Here is a 17,982-nt window from a genome sequence, read left to right on the forward strand (position 1 = left end):
CCGTTTTGAAGATTTGATCCAGATTAAAACTAGGATTTGATTTCCTGATCTGATCGGATATCAAAGTGATCCTAATCCTGTTTTTTTTGTTTTGAACTACCAAAAATCCAAATCTGATCCGATCAGATAGGGATTAAAAATGTTGAACTACTGGGCCCACCCTGACTAGTAATTGTACCGGATTATATTTTGCAAGTAACCCTCCGCAGTCCGCACCTTTATATTATATTTTTATAAACAGGAATCATGACACTCCGAAACCAACGGTGGCGGTAAAGCACACAACAGTGATATCCATCCGCTGTTAAATCCGACAAATAAATGCGCACTGATGTCATTATAAAATCACCTGATTGCCTCACATCGCTGAGACTTCTCTACATCATGTCACCGTCTGTCTTCACCCTGCTGGTCCTCTCCGTGACTCTGTGGACCGGTAAGAAGAGCATTTACCGGCAATGACTTTATTCATGTCTGCATCACTGTCTGTCACCTGGCTGTCGGTCGCCATTACATCTGTTGTGAAATATCAGGTTTGTTATGCTGGTGCTTTTGCTATGACACTTGAGCTTCGAGCACTTGCATGCAAAAGAACATGGATTTGTATTTTGATTTACTATTTCTCTTTTTGGTACCTTTTTAAAACATGGTCGTTCCTTCTATTTCTCTTCCCTTCCCTGTATGAATATTTTATGTTTCTGTTTTAAAGGAGACTCCCGGTTCATCACAGATCCTTTGTCATTCATTAAACAGAAATCTCTGGTGAGCCTGACATTCATTTCCTGTATTATCACCGTTTTGTCAAATGTTTAAAAAGGCCAACATACCAATTGTTAATTTAAAATGGATTACACATCGACCTACTGTACTTAAACATATGTATTTATTTGTTGGAGCTCCTGCACATACATTTTAAAATGAGATGCTTTTTATTCATTAGAGGTGATGAATTAGTTTTTTTTTTTTACATTAACTCTGAAATGTGGCTGTTATGAATGTCCTTAGTAACTAACGTGTGTCACTGTGGCTTCTCCCTATTAGACGTTAGATATGTGTTCAGAGTGCAGCCAGGTCATCCATCTGTCCGCCAACATGATTTCCAGCAGAACTACCAAGGTGAGGTTGTTTGTGAATCACACACCACAGTTTCACCTAACTTTACTTGACTGACCAGTATTTGAGGAATTCTGGAAACTTGCAGATAACTGGGATCCTTGTAATGCCTCTAAAATGTCAACCTTTAAATGAACATCTCTAAAGGTGGTCATTGCATGTTGTAAGCACACATTTAATGAGACAAATTCCAATATTTGAACGTCAAGATCACAAAAGTATACATCTGTCAAGCTATCTTGCACATGATTGCTTGTGTACTTTGCAGAGTAGTAACCTAGAAATACCGCCACAACATAGACGCTGCATTAACTACTTTTCTTTTGCAGGAGAATCTCTATGAAACCTTACATGCTCTGTGCCAACGCCTGCCAAGAGAGCAGGCATCAGAGTGTGAGTCACAGGTGAAGATGTATTTGCCCAAAGTCCTGCAGCAAACACCTGGCCACCTGGTGAGTTCCCCCTCTAGATAGGCTTCTTTAAAGGGTTATAATGAACAACCAATGATCAACTTCTAATGTGTTTATGTAGAAACCAGCAAAGACCTGTATGGTGTTTGGACTGTGTGCTGCCCACAAGGAGGAGGAAGTGCTCAAACTCCCTAACCATGACACCAACAAAGACACATCCAGCTTTGCTATCGGCACAGCCTCCGACATCTCTGTGAGTGTGAGAAAGCAGAAGCAGATATTAAAATACAAGTAGAAATGAAACTTGTGCTTGATATTTCCATACTATAAATGTCCTAATCAGTTAATCCTCTCTCTCGAAGCTGTTCAACCCAGCTTGCACCCTGTGTATCTTTCTCGTGAAGAAACTGGAGACCCTGTTGCCTACAAATATGACTGAGGTGAATGTTGGTTTTTTTAATATCACTCTGTCCTGCAGACACAACAACAAATGGCATCATGTTACATATCTGTGTCGCCCTGCAGGATGCTTTGCAAAAGCTCATGGCTGAGGTCTGTGATCTCATACCACACAGCTACAAGGACCAATGTGACGATTTTGTCGAGAAATATGGAGTGCTGATAGTGGAGTTCCTCCTATCGTCCGCTGCCCCTCACACCATATGTACTCTTTTGCATGTGTGTTTGTTCGAGGAGCAGCCTGTTTCAGGTCAGTCACATGATGAATACATTTGGCCTTCTTTTTGGTTTGAGCTGAAACCAACACCTCTACTTCCGAGTTTAACGCTCCACTGATTCCCCAGAGTTGCCCCCCCCCCTCTGATTGTGAGTCGTGCCGCACGCTGGCGGTGCTCAGCCGACTTCACCTGGGACTCAACTCCACCGAACATCTGGCTTCCTCTTTCCTCCAGTCTGTGTGTGTCCATCACCCTAACGCCATCCCGAAGGTCTGACCCTCAGCTCCCACTAACACAAATACTGCTCACAACTAAAAACGATGTCATGGATCACGATAACTAAGAGTGTTGGGCCTCACGTTGTTTATTACTTACATTTGAGTTTCATTAAATGGGTTTGTTAAGCAGATATCAATCAGGATGTTTAAAAAACGGAATATTTGTAATTTCTCAACTGTCATGCTCTTTTCAGTGTGAATCCTTCACCAAAACCTACAGCTCTCAACTGCAGAAGGTTTTGGGAAACCAGATGGACGCTTGTGAAGTAAGAAGCTCTTTTTCAAAGACATGTCTAACATTTCATATTTAAATGTCTTCACACGGTGTTACAGATCCAAAAGGATTTGTTATCAATAAATGGTGAAGCAGTTGTGCCGTCAGACCTTCACTCGGGTTGAAATAAGCACATTTACTGACATCTATTCCCATCACTGGTAGACATATAAGTGGTTTTACTAATATCATTTACAACAGTATGAGGAGCCCTGGTCCACGCAACACCCACCATGAACACGTGGTAGCAACTTGAATACTTACAAAGACATATTCTTCAGTCTGGTTGATTTCCTTTGGATTTTTTGTCCCGTCTGCAGAGAGCCGATCTGTGTGTTGCTTCAAAGAAGTTGGAGCCGCTGGGAAAGAATCGTTGTACCTGGGGACCGACGTACTGGTGCAAGGACATTCAGACTGCTCAAAAGTGTGGGGTAAGGCACATTTAAATAAATCACAACATGCGGATTGTTTTTCTATGTAACAATGCTTGCAGCAACTGCCACTAAAAAGTCACATAAAACTGAGAAGGATATTTTACAACCATCAAACCTGATCTTAACTTCCTGCAGATCTTACTTTTATTTTGAGTCCGCTGTACCCAGCCTCTCTTTTGTAGAGATTTAAGCATTTTGTTTTCACGGTTGAGGACAATGGTGAATAAGTAATACCATATTTATAGTAGTCCCGTGATACCGTACAACCATCACTGTCTTAATGCAGGGTGAAGACACGGGACGCATGAGGTCGGTTGACGTTTAGTCAAAACTGAAAATCAGTCAAAGTATTCATTTGTCTTTCAGAAATGTGGAGGAATTAGAAATTGGTTGAAGATGCCATTACAAATATTTTCTTTGAAAGACACCATTTAAGCACACATGGGTTTTTGGCTATGCTGGGTGACGATTGACAACTCAAGCACAGTTCAAAAGTACGAAGGGAGTTATTGGAATGGTAAAAATGGTTTCACTTCCCATGTCTGTTTTTTATTTGCAGAACCAGGCGTACTGTGAGAAGTTCATGTGGAAGGAGTGAACCAAACTGCAGATCTGCTTTCTGTTTACAAATATATTGCACTGATCATCTCTTAAACATTTATTAATGTAATGCGCTAAACTTATTTTTTTACTTTTGCTGAGAAATCATCCGTCTCATACATTGCTTCAGTCAATGAGCCATATATTCAACATCAAATGGCACCGTTTGCATGAACCGCCACAAGGCTGGGATTCCGTCTGAACATCGGTTTCTGCAGTGGTGAACGGTTTGGTGAACAGTACTATTCTGCATTTTAAATATGTCATTATGAATGTGTTAACTGCAAATATAAAGTTCCTTACATAGAATAAGCTCTCATTATGATTTTAGAACAAAACTGCTTTTTCTGTTATCTTGATGCTGTTCTGATGCTTGGTGCTAATAACTGCATATCAATGACAAAGTCCTCAAATTAATTCAAAATCCAACGGTTTGTCATTAAAATTCAACACACAAATATGTCCTGAAGTTTGTTTATTTGGAAACTTCCACATAGTAAAAACATAAAACTGTGAAAAAAACACAGGAAACATACATTTATTTAGAGAAAAAGTCTCTTTAGCCGCATTTCTGTCATGTTGTTGTTTTATCCGTTAAATACCCAGTTTCCTTCTGGCCATGTTGAGAATGTGGTCTCACTTACACCGCCGTGTGGTTGTTTGTGTCCGTGTCACTCTCCTGTCTCTTCCAGATCTGAAAGGAGAAAAAAAGGACATTTCAGTTAAAACAGAAAAAGCTTTTTCTGTTTAACGGTTCAGATAATGACAAAATGATAACGATCTAAAGAAAAAGCTTAGATCGTTATCATTTTGTCCTCATTATCTGAATCGTTAACCACAAATTACACGTATTCAGTCCTCCATTAAGTTTATTAGCAAAATCAACACTGAAAAAACTGCTATATAGTATTTTAAATGATCAGAAGCGGCAACTGTCCGTTTTACAGTAGCGCTCCGTTTAAAACATACACAATTATTCATTTATTGTGCTGCGAGTGCCTTCAGGTGAGAGGTGCTGAATATTTCATGTCACTCTGAAACATATGGAGCCAAGGCCCAGCAGCATTTACATTAGGCAATAGATTCATATTCTAGCAAGATTGTGATGTAAAAAATATATATATTTTTTTTTTTAGATTTTGAATACTTTAATCTGGACAAGGTGTTTAATAGGCTGCACTACAGTAATGTAATTTGCACAACTTTTCTATTTTTTGCCTTTACCGATTTAGTTATTTCCTTCAAAATACTGATGAATATTTATAAAAAATGTCAGTGTAAATGTTTTGTTAAAGCACTCCACAGCACGTGAAGTCTACAATATCTTTCCAACATCGCCATGGGTACTTGGGGGAAAACATGGTGATTTTCTCCATTGCACCCAGCCCCATTTCCGAGAATTCATAGAAAAGTGACTTGCCTGGATGTAGGCCTCGGACAGTGTGATCATCTGGGGGAGAATGTCGGTCACCTGCAGGTCCTGCATCTCATACCACTTCCCAGTTCCCTGATAAAACAAAAGATATTATTTACACATAGCTGTACAACAACACAACACTGGCTATGTCAAAATATGTCTTTTTATGTTGTTTGTACAAGTCATTTCTGAAATATCTGGCTGTAACCCACATGATGCAGAACATGTATTCTGTATGCTCCCTCGGTTGGTTTCCCATCATGCACCACGTTGGCGACGAGGTCATATGTTGTGTTTTTCTCTGTCACTTGAGCTTCTTCTGTCAAGTACTCACGAAGGTCTACATTCCTGTTGAAAAGAATACAAAGGGACAACATGAACAGGTGCAAAGTCATAATGGGGACAACATATTATTAAAACTATTATCAACACACATTTTAGATCCTGCAGATATATATCCACAGCACTTACGTGATGGGGAAGTTGACGATTGTGGGGTTCTTCTCCACGAAGAAGTTGTTCTTGGTGAATCTTTTGATGCAAAAGACGAGGTACGGAGGCAGTTTGGTCAACTGGAACCTTTTGAGGAAATTCTCTTTGTAGGTTTTGTACTCCTGAATGTAGATGAGACAGGAGAGCATGCACAAACGTTTAGAGTGTTATGGAAATAAAATATAAGAAAGCGGAAGGTACAGATTTGATGTGGGGCTGATTGCCAGAGGCCTGTACTATGAAGCCGGATTTTCGCTTGGCGGCTAACTTCAGGGAAAACTCTGGGTTTCCGGTCCTACGACGCTGGTTCTCTTTTTAGCGGGCTAGATCTCCATGGTAACTTATGCTGAGCGGCTAGCCTGCCCCAGAGCAGGTTAGGTTGCAGGCTAAGAGCTCAACTCAGTGAAAGCACTGCCTGCTGACCAATCAGAGCTCAGTGTGCGGAGTTTAAAGCGATCAAGTCATATTACAGGAGAAAGGAAATACAGAAAAGCTGCCGTTGCAGGAAAGACGGCCGGCAAAAATCACCGACTGTGTGAACGTGAACATTAATAGAATATCACCTCCCATCTTCAGAGCAATCTGACTATTATAACATTAGCGTTAAGAAAGCTTACTTAAATATCTGCCACAACATAAGTAACCGGATCAGAGTAACATTAAGTACAGTCCGCGGCATATCACTTCATAATGTATCATATATTTCCTTATCTGAGTCAGCTGAGCCGTATCTGGCCGTGCAACACTCACAGTGTCACATACTGTATGCAGAAATATTATTTTAAGCAACACATTAAGTTGACGAAACACTCGAGACAAATGTAATTAAAGTCAGATCGTGTCTTAGACGGAGCAGTGATATCATAAACCTGTTAATGTACGCATTCAAACACTTTTTCTTTTACCAGCTGTATTCACCTTGCTGGTGCAGCTCTGTGGCTTTGATCCTGGATAAAGTGTTTAAGTCATGGATGTTTAAAGTTTAACTTCTTCATATGTCTAATATTATAGTTGACGCGCTGCGCTGTCAGTACGCTTGTCCATGTTTGTGATAGGTCGAATGCTCCAGATACCACCCCTTTCATGTGAACGCGCACCTAACTAGATAGGACACGGCTGGCTTGAGCGATACACTTGATAACCAGCATCGTAGGACCGCTTAGCGAGAGCGCGTATGTTTTGGGTTAGGCCAACCGGCTAACTCAAACATATCCAGATTAGGTTGAACCGGCTTCGTAGTACAGGCCTCTGGTGCCCAAATGTTGCCGTTTTCAACGAACAGTTGAATTTTCTAGTGGTTAGGTTTGTTTTACAGTAAAGCTGGACACTAGGAATTATTTTCTACAGTACACATCTGAAAATCTGCATTTTGAAACAAAACTTCAACATTAAACACCGTGGTCCCGACCGGCCTCAGGACTTTTTTTTCTTCTATCTTATCAGAGAAGATGCTCTTTTTTATTCTGTGTCTGTGTTATTTGGAGGTACATGGTCAAGAACATGCTTTCAGAAGCTCAAGCCTTTGTCTGACAGGGTTGCCAAACATCAAAACAACACAAACACATGGTTGGATGCTTGGCAGAGCCAAAGCAAACAAACAGCATCAAGTTGAGGAGAACAGGTATGTGCCAATTTGGATTATCGCAATAGTTAAACTGTGTGTGCAATTTTAAATAGTGCATTAGGCCAAATTGTGCAATGATATGGTTTTGTATCCATCTAAATTAGTAGTTGCCCAATTATTTTTTCCGCACCTTTAACACTAGTTGTAACATGTCAACATTTAATAATCCAGTTTTTGGCTAAAAAAACGTAATCAACGCCAAAGCATTTCAGGTAAGATTACTGCATCGCAACATTTCTCTTAATCGTTTTTTCCTCACTCGTTTCATTTTTGCACTTATTATTTAAAGTCTATTATTATTATTATTTAACTGTACCTTCTCCGTGCTGCCATTGAACTTCCCCAGGATGTTGAAGAGGGGAACCTGTGGGATAATGAGCTGCTCCTTCTCATCCTTGTACAGTGGAGCTGTTGGGAGGTCAAGGGTCAGAAACAGGAAGGTGGACTCTGACATCTGCTCCTGGTACTCCTCCGTCACAAGCAACGCCTCTTTCTCTTCTGGTGTCTGGCAAATCAAAGTAAAACAATGAGAAGGAAACCATGGCTTTCTAAACATAATACTATTTGCAAAAACTGCTCGGATAATTTTTGAATAAGCATGGACTATTCTTTATAAAACCATTCACATTCAAGATGTCAATTCATGTTTTGATAATGAAACTCACACAATCTGGGTGTGGAAGTTTCTTTGAAAAGATCCGCATGGAGCCTTGAAACGCTTTTGTGATGCTTGCTGAGAGGGCAGAAAGATAAATGAGGACACCGGTTTATTTTCATATATGCAACAGTCAATAACTGAAGTAAAATGTTTCATGCTAAAGCTAACTCTAAAGGTAAATTCAACCTTAGAGAAAAGTAACATTCACAATTGATGTAAAACTTTCTTCTTTTTTTTTTGCCAAACCTCTTTCTGATGATTGCATTAAAGACACATTTTGCATTTATTAACCCCTTTGATTATCCTCTTCTGACTCACATGTTTTTTTCTTTGTGCCTCCCAGAGCACCATGCAGAGCATTCAAGAACCACGTCATGAAGTCCACAGCATCTCCTGCAGAACAGAAGACAATCAATCAGAATCACAATGTAATCTCTATAGAGCAACACGTGCTAAAAGTCTTATTAAGATGTGCAGTACTTCTTCTGGAAACTCAAGCCTTACCTTGTTTGGTGATTTGAAAGTTCTTCTTGCTGCACAGCACAACAGCTTGCAGCATCTCATGTGGAGAGACATGAGCCTTGAAGTTTCTCGGATTCCAAAGTTTGCGCATCAGCTCACCGAACCTCTGCACCAAGAGGAACATGATGTCACCCGGTGGTCTCCGGATCCCCATGTAGTTTTCCTCCTCAAGGAAGTAGTTTCGCAACGGTGGAACATTGGAAAAAGCCTAGGGGGGGGAACGGCAAACGTGACATGGTTGTGATTATTTAGAGAAGTGAATGACCATGTCCATTGATGGTCCAGGGAGACAGTTAATCGTACCTGTAAAACCACATTGGCGTAGTCGTTGGCTTTAATGTTGTTGAGCCCTACGATGCCAGGCAGGTAGGTCGTACCATCGTAGGCTCGGTACAGTTTACCCTGCTTGTCCAGCCCTCCAATGTGCTGCTTGGTGAAAGTTGGTTTCAGCACATACTGTAAAGAAAGTGTCAACAGATTACTAACAACAAAGTGCAGTTTGTACAGTATGGAATTGGTGTTACTTATTGACACTGTGACACTTTGAGAATGACCTTTGGTGGTTAAAACAGTATCTAACTTATATTATCCTGTCATAGTATTATGCCAACTCATTCAAAATCAATATGAATAGTGGCTATAGTAAAACACCATCGGATCACATTTGAAATATATCCATATGAAACACTCTTATTAACTAATATACAGTTGTATAACAATAATAATAATAAGTATAGCCATCGGGTATGTTTTTGGCATGTAATGTTTCTGAATACTACATGAACTCTCAATCCTGGATGAATTTATAATATGCAAAGTCATATTTTACTCGTGTTAAGATGGTGCTTAACATGAGTAAAATATTGACATGCCTGTTACACTTAACTTACCGTGATGTCTTCTAGTGAGGAGTCAATGATCTCGTAGTTGTCTGGCAGACAGTAAAACTTGAGAGTGTGCAGATTCAGGAACACATGATGGGTAAACTGCACACTGTGCGTGTAAGCATGAGACTTCAAACCTCTACCTGCAGGGATACAAGCACAACATGAGTGAATCAGTCTTAGCACAACAAGGTGTTTCATTCCTTGTTTAATGTTGGATCCCTCACTTACCTTGAAAGTATTTCCCACATATAAGGCAGGCGTAGACATTGATGTGGGAGAGTGATATGGAGCACAGTTTCTCAAAGTCAAAGTCCAGCACACTCCTGATGGATACATAGACAAGACTGGGAATCAGCTGTCGAGCAATAGAGGAGGACGGGGCTAACTAGCATGTAGCACTAACATTAGCTATGCACATTCAACTATATCTTACCTGTTTATAGTGTCGAGGTAAGGACAGTGGCGGCTTCTCCGGTCTTCTGCTGCACGTCCTCGGCCTACTTTGGCTGCCACTGCAACCGGAAGTAAAACAAAACAATGTTCAAACCAGTCTATGGTTCAAACAGTTTAATGTAATCTCACGTTAGCCAAACATGCTAACTGACCTAGCCTTTTGGTTGTTATGAGATGATCAACTTGCACACTAGTAATGATGAATAAATCCGAAGGGTGGTATCTTTCTTTACCCAGTGAAAACTATACTGCAGTGGTTCTTGTTGACCTGCCTGTGTGTGACTGAAACTAGTGAATACAATCAAACGCACTTTCTAGTAGCACTAGCTAGCTTCATGCTAACCAAACGTAGAAGTAAATAAACGTACCTATGTCTTCGTCGTCCTCATCATCATCGTCCACTTCAGCCTCTCTTTCTCGCTTCATAGAAACCATCATGGCAGTTTCCTTCGGAGCTTAATGTCAAAACAACAGAGAAGGCACAACTTTATTTGGAGAAGATGAATGAGCAGCACCGTGCGCGATGGTCGAAACTCGCGGTGGTTGTACGTCGCAAATGGCCAACCAAGAACTAACACGGAGAGGCCAGCATTATTGCCCCTTAGTTGCTCAATACCAATACCACACAGGTGCCAAAAGTACTTGGAGATTGTACTTAGTAGTAAAAAGTAGAAGTACCAGAGTGTAGGAATACTCTAGTTAAAGTCCTGCATTCAAAATGTTACTCAAGTAAAAGTACAACATAGCTGACATCAGAATATACTTAAAGTACCAAAAGTAAAAGTTGTAAAGTACTCATTATGCAGATTGGCCATTTTCAGAATAATATAATATATGTTTTGATTATAATTATTAATATGTTTATCATAGCTGGTAAATGTGGAACTCATTTGTATTATTTTATTTACTGCGGTCTAATTTATGGATTTACTAGGTGTAACTTACTAAATTCTTATTTAAGTGTTGATCATGTTTGATAACATTTTTCATAATGTGTAAAGTAACTGGAGGTATTAAATAAATGTAGTGGAGTAAAAGTACAATAATTATCTCTGAATTGTAGTGGAGTAGAAGTACAAAGTAGCAGAAAATGTAGATAGTCAAGTAAAGTACTGTACCTACACAGTACTTGAGTAAATCTACTTTACTTTACATCACTGCAATACAAATATATTAATTTGCAGATTTTCTGAAAGCATAACTTGATTTTATATATATATATATATATATATATTCACATTCAATTTCTGATTTATTGTGCTTCAGAAAATGTCTCTTTAAAACAATGTTTATTTTCGAGCTATTATTAAATTGTAAACTCGGGGAATGTTTTAGTTGGACAACGATTTACCGTTAGCTAGCATGTAGCTTTTTGTCATGTCTGTGGATCTGCCTGAGACTTGTTGCAATCCTTAACGTTTATTATCTCACAAATATTATCACCGCTTTGGAACATTTTGTTGAAATGGATATTTTAGGAGAAGATGAATTGGACGAGCTGAAATACAAACGGTCTGGGCGCTTGGATATGAGCCACGGCTTCCTGCACCATATCCGGAGGAACCAGATTGCTAGGTGATTTCCCAAAAGCTAATGCTAGAAGCTAACAAACAAGCTTTCACTATTTAGCCACCATATCTGGAGCCACAACCGCACACGTTAAATAGAAGTTAGAGGATGTTATAGAAGTTACTGTCGTTGTAAGGGGAGGTTCCTCTACACTCAACCTGAACATATACAAATAAGTCCTTCAGGCGCATGGCTAGAGTCATCCTAGGTATATAATTCAAAGATTCAAAGGCTTTATGTTATATGCACAGTACCTACAGTGTAGATATGGCAATGACAAAATTAAGTCCCAAGCTCCTCCAACAATGCAACATAATACATAAAACATACAATACTAATAGTACAAGAAGAAGCAGAGTAGAATAATAGTTTAGGACACTGGAGACAAAACAACATATAGCTAGCTGTTGTAACAACAACAACAACAACAACAACAACACTGTTATCACTGGTAACATTAAGTATCAACCATCCACATACACGTTCATTGTACCTGTACCTCATATCTGTTGTTTAACCCTTGCCTGAGATTTCCTTCTATACTTGTTTTCTCTATTGGTTAGTGAGTATGTCCCATTTTTAAAGTTATGTAATCAATGATCTTAAGAATGTAAAAACCACAACTTCCATTCAAATTAAATAATGTTGATTTCTTGGCTCTTCAAGAGATGACTATGATAAATCGGTGAAGCAAGCCAAAGAGGTGCAGGAGGCAAAAGAGCTCCAGCGGCGGAGGAATACCACGACCCCTAGACGACCCCGTCGACCTGATATCCAGGTGTACGATCCTCGACGCAGACGTAAGTTAAGGCACTTTGCTGTGTTTATTTCCAACACTGAATCCAGTCAATAATATACTTGTCTGCTCATTTCCCAGATGATTCAGATCCAGGGGCCGGTGCTGAGGCAGAGGAGTCCAATGAGAGCGGGTCCAGCACAGAAACAGAGACCCATGGCACTGAACTCTTTTGGCTCGACTACCAGGCGGACTCTGGTACCCTTACCTCATTCCTTGTGCACAAGGTACATGCAGATCACTGTTTATTATTCTGGCATTGTGATTTATTCTTGCTTTGGTCCTAATTCCCTTTCTATTTCTAAAGGAGGACAAGCCTGAGAGGTTAGTGCAGCGTGTAGCAGAGAAAAACATATTGGATTCAGCCATGAGGGCAGCTCTGGAGACTCGACTTCGAAAGGAAATTGAAAAAAGACGAGGAAAACGCTGACTGAACAGAAAATTGTGATGACATAGCGGGTCTTCAGGCAAAGACGAGCAATACTTAATTTGCAGTTCTGCACTCCTACAAAGCATGAACGCTGTTGACAGTGCATAATGAGAGCTCTGGGATGACGTACTGTCCACAGAGATCCAGCTAGATGAGCATCCAGATGTCAATCCAGCTTCTGTTTTCGAGAAGGAACCGCACAGATTCAGTCCGCAACAATAGGCAGGTTGGTGCAGTCGACTGTCAGGTTCGGGTTTACTACATTTCACTCACTTTGGATTGTTACCTCATGCCCTCATTCATAACGTTAAGGATGGTTCATACACCTTCAAGTTCACTTAAAAACAACGTTGATGATTTCAGAAAGTTAAAGGTAGGGTATGTAAGTTTGAGAAACCGGCTCGAGATACACTTTTTGTTATATTCCATGGAATGCTCTTAACATCCAGATAGCAATGAATATCTTAATGGTTTCTCAAACTTACATACCTTACATTTAAAGTCAGAGAGGAGTGAGTATTATTTGACAGAGAGCATCGCCACCTTCCTCCGCAGTTACACATGTCCTGAATTTCTTGTGTTTACAAATGTCTAGTTTTTATAAACAAAATGTTTACTTTTTGGTAAAATGCTGTGAATGGAAAGTCAGTGAAATCAGCGATTTTGTGTTTAAAACATTTGAGAATATCTTCTTTTGGAGAGAATAGTGGAGGTGGCCATGACAATGTGTTTGTGTGTCTTCTGTCTTTTGTTGTGTTTTCAGTATTCTTATTTATTTTGGATTGTTGAAATACTTTTATTTTTGATACTGTAATATTTTTGAGGACATACCTCTTTACGTATAAAATGACGTACTGTATATAAAAGCCATTTATACTGTCCAAATGTGTCTGGATTTAGACGTGTGGAATTAAACGGCCATAACGTGTGAACACATTTTCTTAGTGTCTTGATATTTTGTTAAACACTCAAATTGATGTAGAAAAATACCAGATAATCATCACTTCTGTTCTATCCTGAAACATACATTGGTTGGAATACTTACAGCAAAATATATTTTCAGTTTTACTGAAACTCCTCAGCAGGTGGCAGTAGGAATCAGCGTTTTCCACTCTGCAGGCCTATCTTCTTAACTTTTGTTTTTATAATAAGTTAATTTAAATGTTTGTCAATTAGTAGTGCATAGCAGTGTGTTATAATTGTATAGACATATTGTCATTTTCCATACACAATATTTCTACAGTATGTGTTGTTAATCAACCTAAAATGCTACAAACATTCTTCTATGGCACTACTTCATCTCTTTTTATATATAAAAAAAGTAAGGGACTGGAGGGTAAAACCTTGTAATTCCAGGGAAACTGGGTACTATATTCCACGGCTGATTGTATGATAAAAAGAGCCTGTTTCTTTCATACAATGTTTTGTTCATCCAACCTTTTTAGTTTTGTTGTGTTTGGCCCGTTTTCTCGCTGGGACAACCCAAGCATGAAAAACTGACAGAAAGGCCCAGGGACAAAGTGAGAAGATCAAAAAGAAAGTAAGCACTCCCTATTCTAACTTTGATAACAGCACATGTTGAACCTGTCCTTTAACAGCCAACGGATAAATAGCAAACCAATTATTCCCATCCCCACAGTGAAAAGAAGAAACACAACGTTTAACTACCATCCCTTTGCTGTGGAAAAAAACAGTTGAGTTGACATTTGGACAGACTAGCCGTAGATCCACCCTATAGTCAGGGATTAATTCATTGTTTTCACTAATGCATGAAAATATGCAAACTTCATCCTCTGACCACATGGCGGGCCAAGTCTCCACAGCATTACACAAAGCCTTTTCATGAAAAGCTGTCTCTGCCGTGCTATTGGTGCAACAGAGACACTCCTCTGAAGTTTGTCGACGCCCTTCTCCTGCTCACTTCTCATTTTCCAGTCAGCATGTGACTGAGGTTACAAGAGGATAGACACATTCCTATGTCACCCACTCCTCTGATTGCCAGATTATCTCTAGTTTCACTCATTGGATGACAATTATCCAATCACACACTCATACCTGCACACCTTACCCTCTTAGAGCAGCTTCACTTCCAAAATATTATAAAACACCTGCGGTCAGGTAACACTTATATGACTGCAGATCACTGAGGTACCTGTTGTGACAGGCAGGCAGCTCTTATTTGCAACATGGGACCATGACGTACCATACATTGCTATACTGCACTGGTGTGTTCTCATTTCTAACCCAATGTACTATTTTCCTGAGAAAAACAACTATGTAGCCACCATGAGCCATCATTTTTTTTATTAAAATCTCTAGGTTTGCATGAACTATTATTTGAAAATAAAATAACATTGACTAATTAACCCCACCTATCTTTAAGGATTGCAAGCAACTCTCTGCTTCACCAGTGGATACTTGGAAATCTTCAGTTTTATCATGGCCTACATCACATTGTAAGTTATGACTGAGTTATTGAACTTGAATAGTAATGTAAATATTATAAACAAAACCCTATTGATAAAGCACCGAAGTTCACATTACATTTCCTTTGTTTAATATTATTTTTATATCAGTTTAGATCCAATTTGTTTTGATTTTGGAACGTCTCCAGGACCAACCTGTTAAACCCCAAGGTCCCCGTCGGCGGGGACCCTAGTTTTTTTTTTCACGACACTGTGTCTCAGGTAGTGCTGCGTACCGGTACGCCAAACCGGTACTGGACTTGTAAAAAGTTTCGGTTCAAGTCCGGTTAAAACCGGAACGTTGGGAACCGGTACTTGGACTCGCAAAAAAACTAGCACTTATATTCTCCTTCTTGTTCTAAACCAGTGTTTCTCAAACTTTTTCACACCAAGGACCACTTAACCAATAAAATAACACTCGCGGACCACCTAACTCCACAAATATCCAAAATCGCATCGTTTTTCTAGAACAGATTACAAATCGCCTGAAAATGGTACAAACAAGTGGCAGCAGGTGTGATGAAGGTGTTGCGCTGGGCTATATCATACCATCGAAAGTGAAACTTAACCTCGCTCCATTGCGGAGATATTCCCGCGAGAGTGCGGAAAACTCAAATGTATTTATTTATTTCAAATGTGAAATGTTACCAATATACTCGCGGACCACTAGGGGGCGCTCACGGACCACCAGTGGTCCGCGGACCACACTTTGAGAAGCACTGTTCTAAACCATCTAAAACCTCCCTGAAGGCAGGAGAGACTGAAAAGAGTCAAGGGAAGCTTATAAAAGTTAACGGCATTTAATTACACAAAAGATGCGATGGTGTACAAATGAAATTGCAAAAGGAGGCGCTCTCCCCATCTCCTGTCAGCCCAGGTTGGTGTCTGTGGTTATTTAAACATTCCCTGATAAACGTTATTCAGCGTCAATAAATGAGTGCTAATCCCAGTGTGCTCAGTGTACAACATCACATGTCATTTCACCTTCGATTCACGGTTTGAAAACGTAGCATTTCGCCACATGCTAATGCTAACTGGAAGTGAATAATTTTCAGTATAAAAGTATTAAGTTAATAGTGTGAACTTCTGTTTTTTCAGAATAAAACTGATTTAAATTAAATAGTGTATTTAATTCTAAATTACGCCATATCAACATTGATTTTAATTTCTAACAGTATGTATGTACATCACTATGTAGTATGTACTGTATAATGTACACATGTAGAGTTGTAGAAAAGACATGGTGTACAGACAGTACAGTACACTCTAACTGTACAGTCACTACAGTGTAGCCTATACTGTATAGTAGGTGTGTAACAGTGTAATGCGTATAGTCTACTCTACACTCTACCTTTCAGCAACGTTTTAGGGATTTAGGCTCAGTCAGCTCAGGGACTGTTTGGTTACTTTAGTTTGGTAAATGAAATAAATGTTTGAACTGTGTAGTAGTTCACTGTAGTTGCTGTCATAAGTCATTTGTAGACTAAGTGGCAAAAAGTTTTTTTTTTACATTTGTACTTTGTAGAGAAATGTAGACACAAGTTGGAAGGGAGCACAATAAACCTGACGAGTTTGAATTTGAGTTGATTATGAGTTAATTTTTAATTGATAATTAGCTCACAATAAGTTTCACTTTAGTTACTCACACAACTTGACATAAGCCATGGGTTCAGGTCCGGACTTATAAGTCCGGACCTGAACCTGAACCTCTGGACTTGAGTCCGGACCTGAACCTGAATGTGAGTCCAGGTACGCAGCACTAGTCTCAGGGGATCTTAATATTTAAGAACCTATTAATGTGTTATACCAGATTAACGGAAATAATCTCAGCTAACTGACGATACAAACCATTTTACCAAAACAAAACACAAGTCTCATAGAAGCATCTAAATGACCCCTTAGCGAAAAATGCTAACGGACATTGGCATAGAACTCAAGATAAAAGTACCCATAAATTATTACTTATCGTAGCTGCACATACAATATATCCGATTAAAGCTGAGGTCCACATATTATTTTAGGTATATAGTATCATCACTGAGTGATCCGGACTCGCGACAGGGGAAGCAAATACAGACATCACAACACGTACCTTTACGGAGCTTCTAGGGCAGGGGTCGGCAACAGGCGGACCGCGGTCCGGATCCGGACCCAGACGCCGACCTATACGGACCCGGGAGCTATAATCAACAACTTCTCACTTCAAAAAAGAAGAATAAATCTAGACCGCAAAAATTAATTAAACAAGCGAGTACCTGTTTTTCCTGTCCAAGGACAGGTTCCTCGTCTGAAAGGAGTGCTGACAGAGAGCACCGGAACGCCGCTCCAGCTCTTCAAATATTGCAATACCCATAAGGAGCCGTACACATGCCACAGTGTTTGCGTGGCTGTGTCTTTAGTTGTAAGCACAGTGGCGATCTGTTGTTATTAGCATCTGGTTAGCTAGCTATGCTAACGAATTTAAAGAGCTTTTCTACAACCAGGTGGAAGAGAGCTCTCTCCTGAGAGGCTCAAATAACCTCAGCTCAGTGAGGTTAAGGCACACCTTGATATGATCATTATAGTTATTAATGAGACTTAATGAAAAACAGGTATAAAATACTATATGACAGTAACAAAAAAGTTGTTAAAAATAACAAGTATAGAGTTTAAAAGGGGAGTGATTTGCAAAAATATCCAAAAAGAAAAATATGCTTACAGTTCTGTTTCATATGGGTGTTGAGAGATGTATCCATAGATCTCTTAATGTTGCTCTCAAAGTGCACCAGATTGATGCTTTTAACTTCAATATTTAAAAAAATCTTCCCAGGGGAGCATGCCCCCGGACCCCCCTGGAGTGGGTTAGGTCCCCCCCACTTAAATCATGTTCACATGGATAGGATA

At 39.6% G+C, this 17,982-nt stretch overlaps 3 protein-coding genes across 3 annotated transcripts; 2 read left to right on the forward strand and 1 right to left on the reverse strand.

Moving 5' to 3' along the window:
- Positions 1-260: 260 nt before the first annotated feature.
- On the forward strand, positions 261-4,244 carry sftpbb (surfactant protein Bb). The gene is made up of 11 exons (XM_034238342.1): positions 261-436; positions 710-762; positions 1,042-1,116; positions 1,443-1,565; positions 1,645-1,776; positions 1,886-1,963; positions 2,049-2,236; positions 2,329-2,470; positions 2,673-2,744; positions 3,073-3,183; positions 3,746-4,244. Exons 1-11 carry the CDS (start codon positions 322-324, stop codon positions 3,782-3,784), a joined length of 1,128 nt encoding a protein of 375 aa, XP_034094233.1. The 5' UTR covers positions 261-321; the 3' UTR covers positions 3,785-4,244.
- Positions 4,245-10,416, reverse strand: usp39 (ubiquitin specific peptidase 39). The gene is made up of 13 exons (XM_034238340.1): positions 10,208-10,416; positions 9,820-9,898; positions 9,615-9,709; positions 9,390-9,526; positions 8,803-8,955; positions 8,482-8,707; positions 8,296-8,370; positions 7,985-8,052; positions 7,636-7,824; positions 5,675-5,817; positions 5,416-5,551; positions 5,207-5,293; positions 4,245-4,480 (listed from the first exon to the last, which is right to left on the reverse strand). Exons 1-13 carry the CDS (start codon positions 10,275-10,277, stop codon positions 4,427-4,429), a joined length of 1,512 nt encoding a protein of 503 aa, XP_034094231.1. The 5' UTR covers positions 10,278-10,416; the 3' UTR covers positions 4,245-4,426.
- Positions 10,417-11,104: 688 nt separating this feature from the next.
- On the forward strand, positions 11,105-13,571 carry cunh2orf68 (chromosome unknown C2orf68 homolog). Its single transcript, XM_034238341.1, has 4 exons — positions 11,105-11,414; positions 12,075-12,208; positions 12,286-12,431; positions 12,512-13,571. The coding sequence occupies exons 1-4, from the start codon at positions 11,305-11,307 to the stop codon at positions 12,632-12,634; spliced, it is 513 nt and encodes a 170-aa protein (XP_034094232.1). The 5' UTR covers positions 11,105-11,304; the 3' UTR covers positions 12,635-13,571.
- Positions 13,572-17,982: the final 4,411 nt, after the last annotated feature.

The sequence above is a fragment of the Gymnodraco acuticeps genome, unplaced genomic scaffold, assembly GCF_902827175.1.
Source record: "Gymnodraco acuticeps unplaced genomic scaffold, fGymAcu1.1, whole genome shotgun sequence".
Classification (NCBI taxonomy): domain Eukaryota; kingdom Metazoa; phylum Chordata; class Actinopteri; order Perciformes; family Bathydraconidae; genus Gymnodraco; species Gymnodraco acuticeps.

What these genes read in the sequence shown, in the direction of transcription:
- usp39 (XM_034238340.1), bottom strand. Translation starts at nt 10,277, where the DNA reads ATGATGGTTTCTATGAAGCGAGAAAGAGAGGCTGAAGTGGACGATGAT. An exon ending in CTTTCAAATCACCAAACAAG is followed by an intron (nt 8,371 to 8,481) that starts GTAAGGCTTGAG and finishes TCTGTTCTGCAG; the next exon opens with GAGATGCTGTGGACTTCATG. An exon ending in AGGCACAAAGAAAAAAACAT is followed by an intron (nt 8,053 to 8,295) that starts GTGAGTCAGAAG and finishes CTGCCCTCTCAG; the next exon opens with CAAGCATCACAAAAGCGTTT.
- sftpbb (XM_034238342.1), top strand. Translation starts at nt 322, where the DNA reads ATGCGCACTGATGTCATTATAAAATCACCTGATTGCCTCACATCGCTG. An exon ending in TCATTAAACAGAAATCTCTG is followed by an intron (nt 763 to 1,041) that starts GTGAGCCTGACA and finishes TCTCCCTATTAG; the next exon opens with ACGTTAGATATGTGTTCAGA. An exon ending in ACCAGATGGACGCTTGTGAA is followed by an intron (nt 2,745 to 3,072) that starts GTAAGAAGCTCT and finishes TCCCGTCTGCAG; the next exon opens with AGAGCCGATCTGTGTGTTGC.
- cunh2orf68 (XM_034238341.1), top strand. Translation starts at nt 11,305, where the DNA reads ATGGATATTTTAGGAGAAGATGAATTGGACGAGCTGAAATACAAACGG. An exon ending in GTACGATCCTCGACGCAGAC is followed by an intron (nt 12,209 to 12,285) that starts GTAAGTTAAGGC and finishes CTCATTTCCCAG; the next exon opens with ATGATTCAGATCCAGGGGCC. An exon ending in CCTCATTCCTTGTGCACAAG is followed by an intron (nt 12,432 to 12,511) that starts GTACATGCAGAT and finishes CTATTTCTAAAG; the next exon opens with GAGGACAAGCCTGAGAGGTT.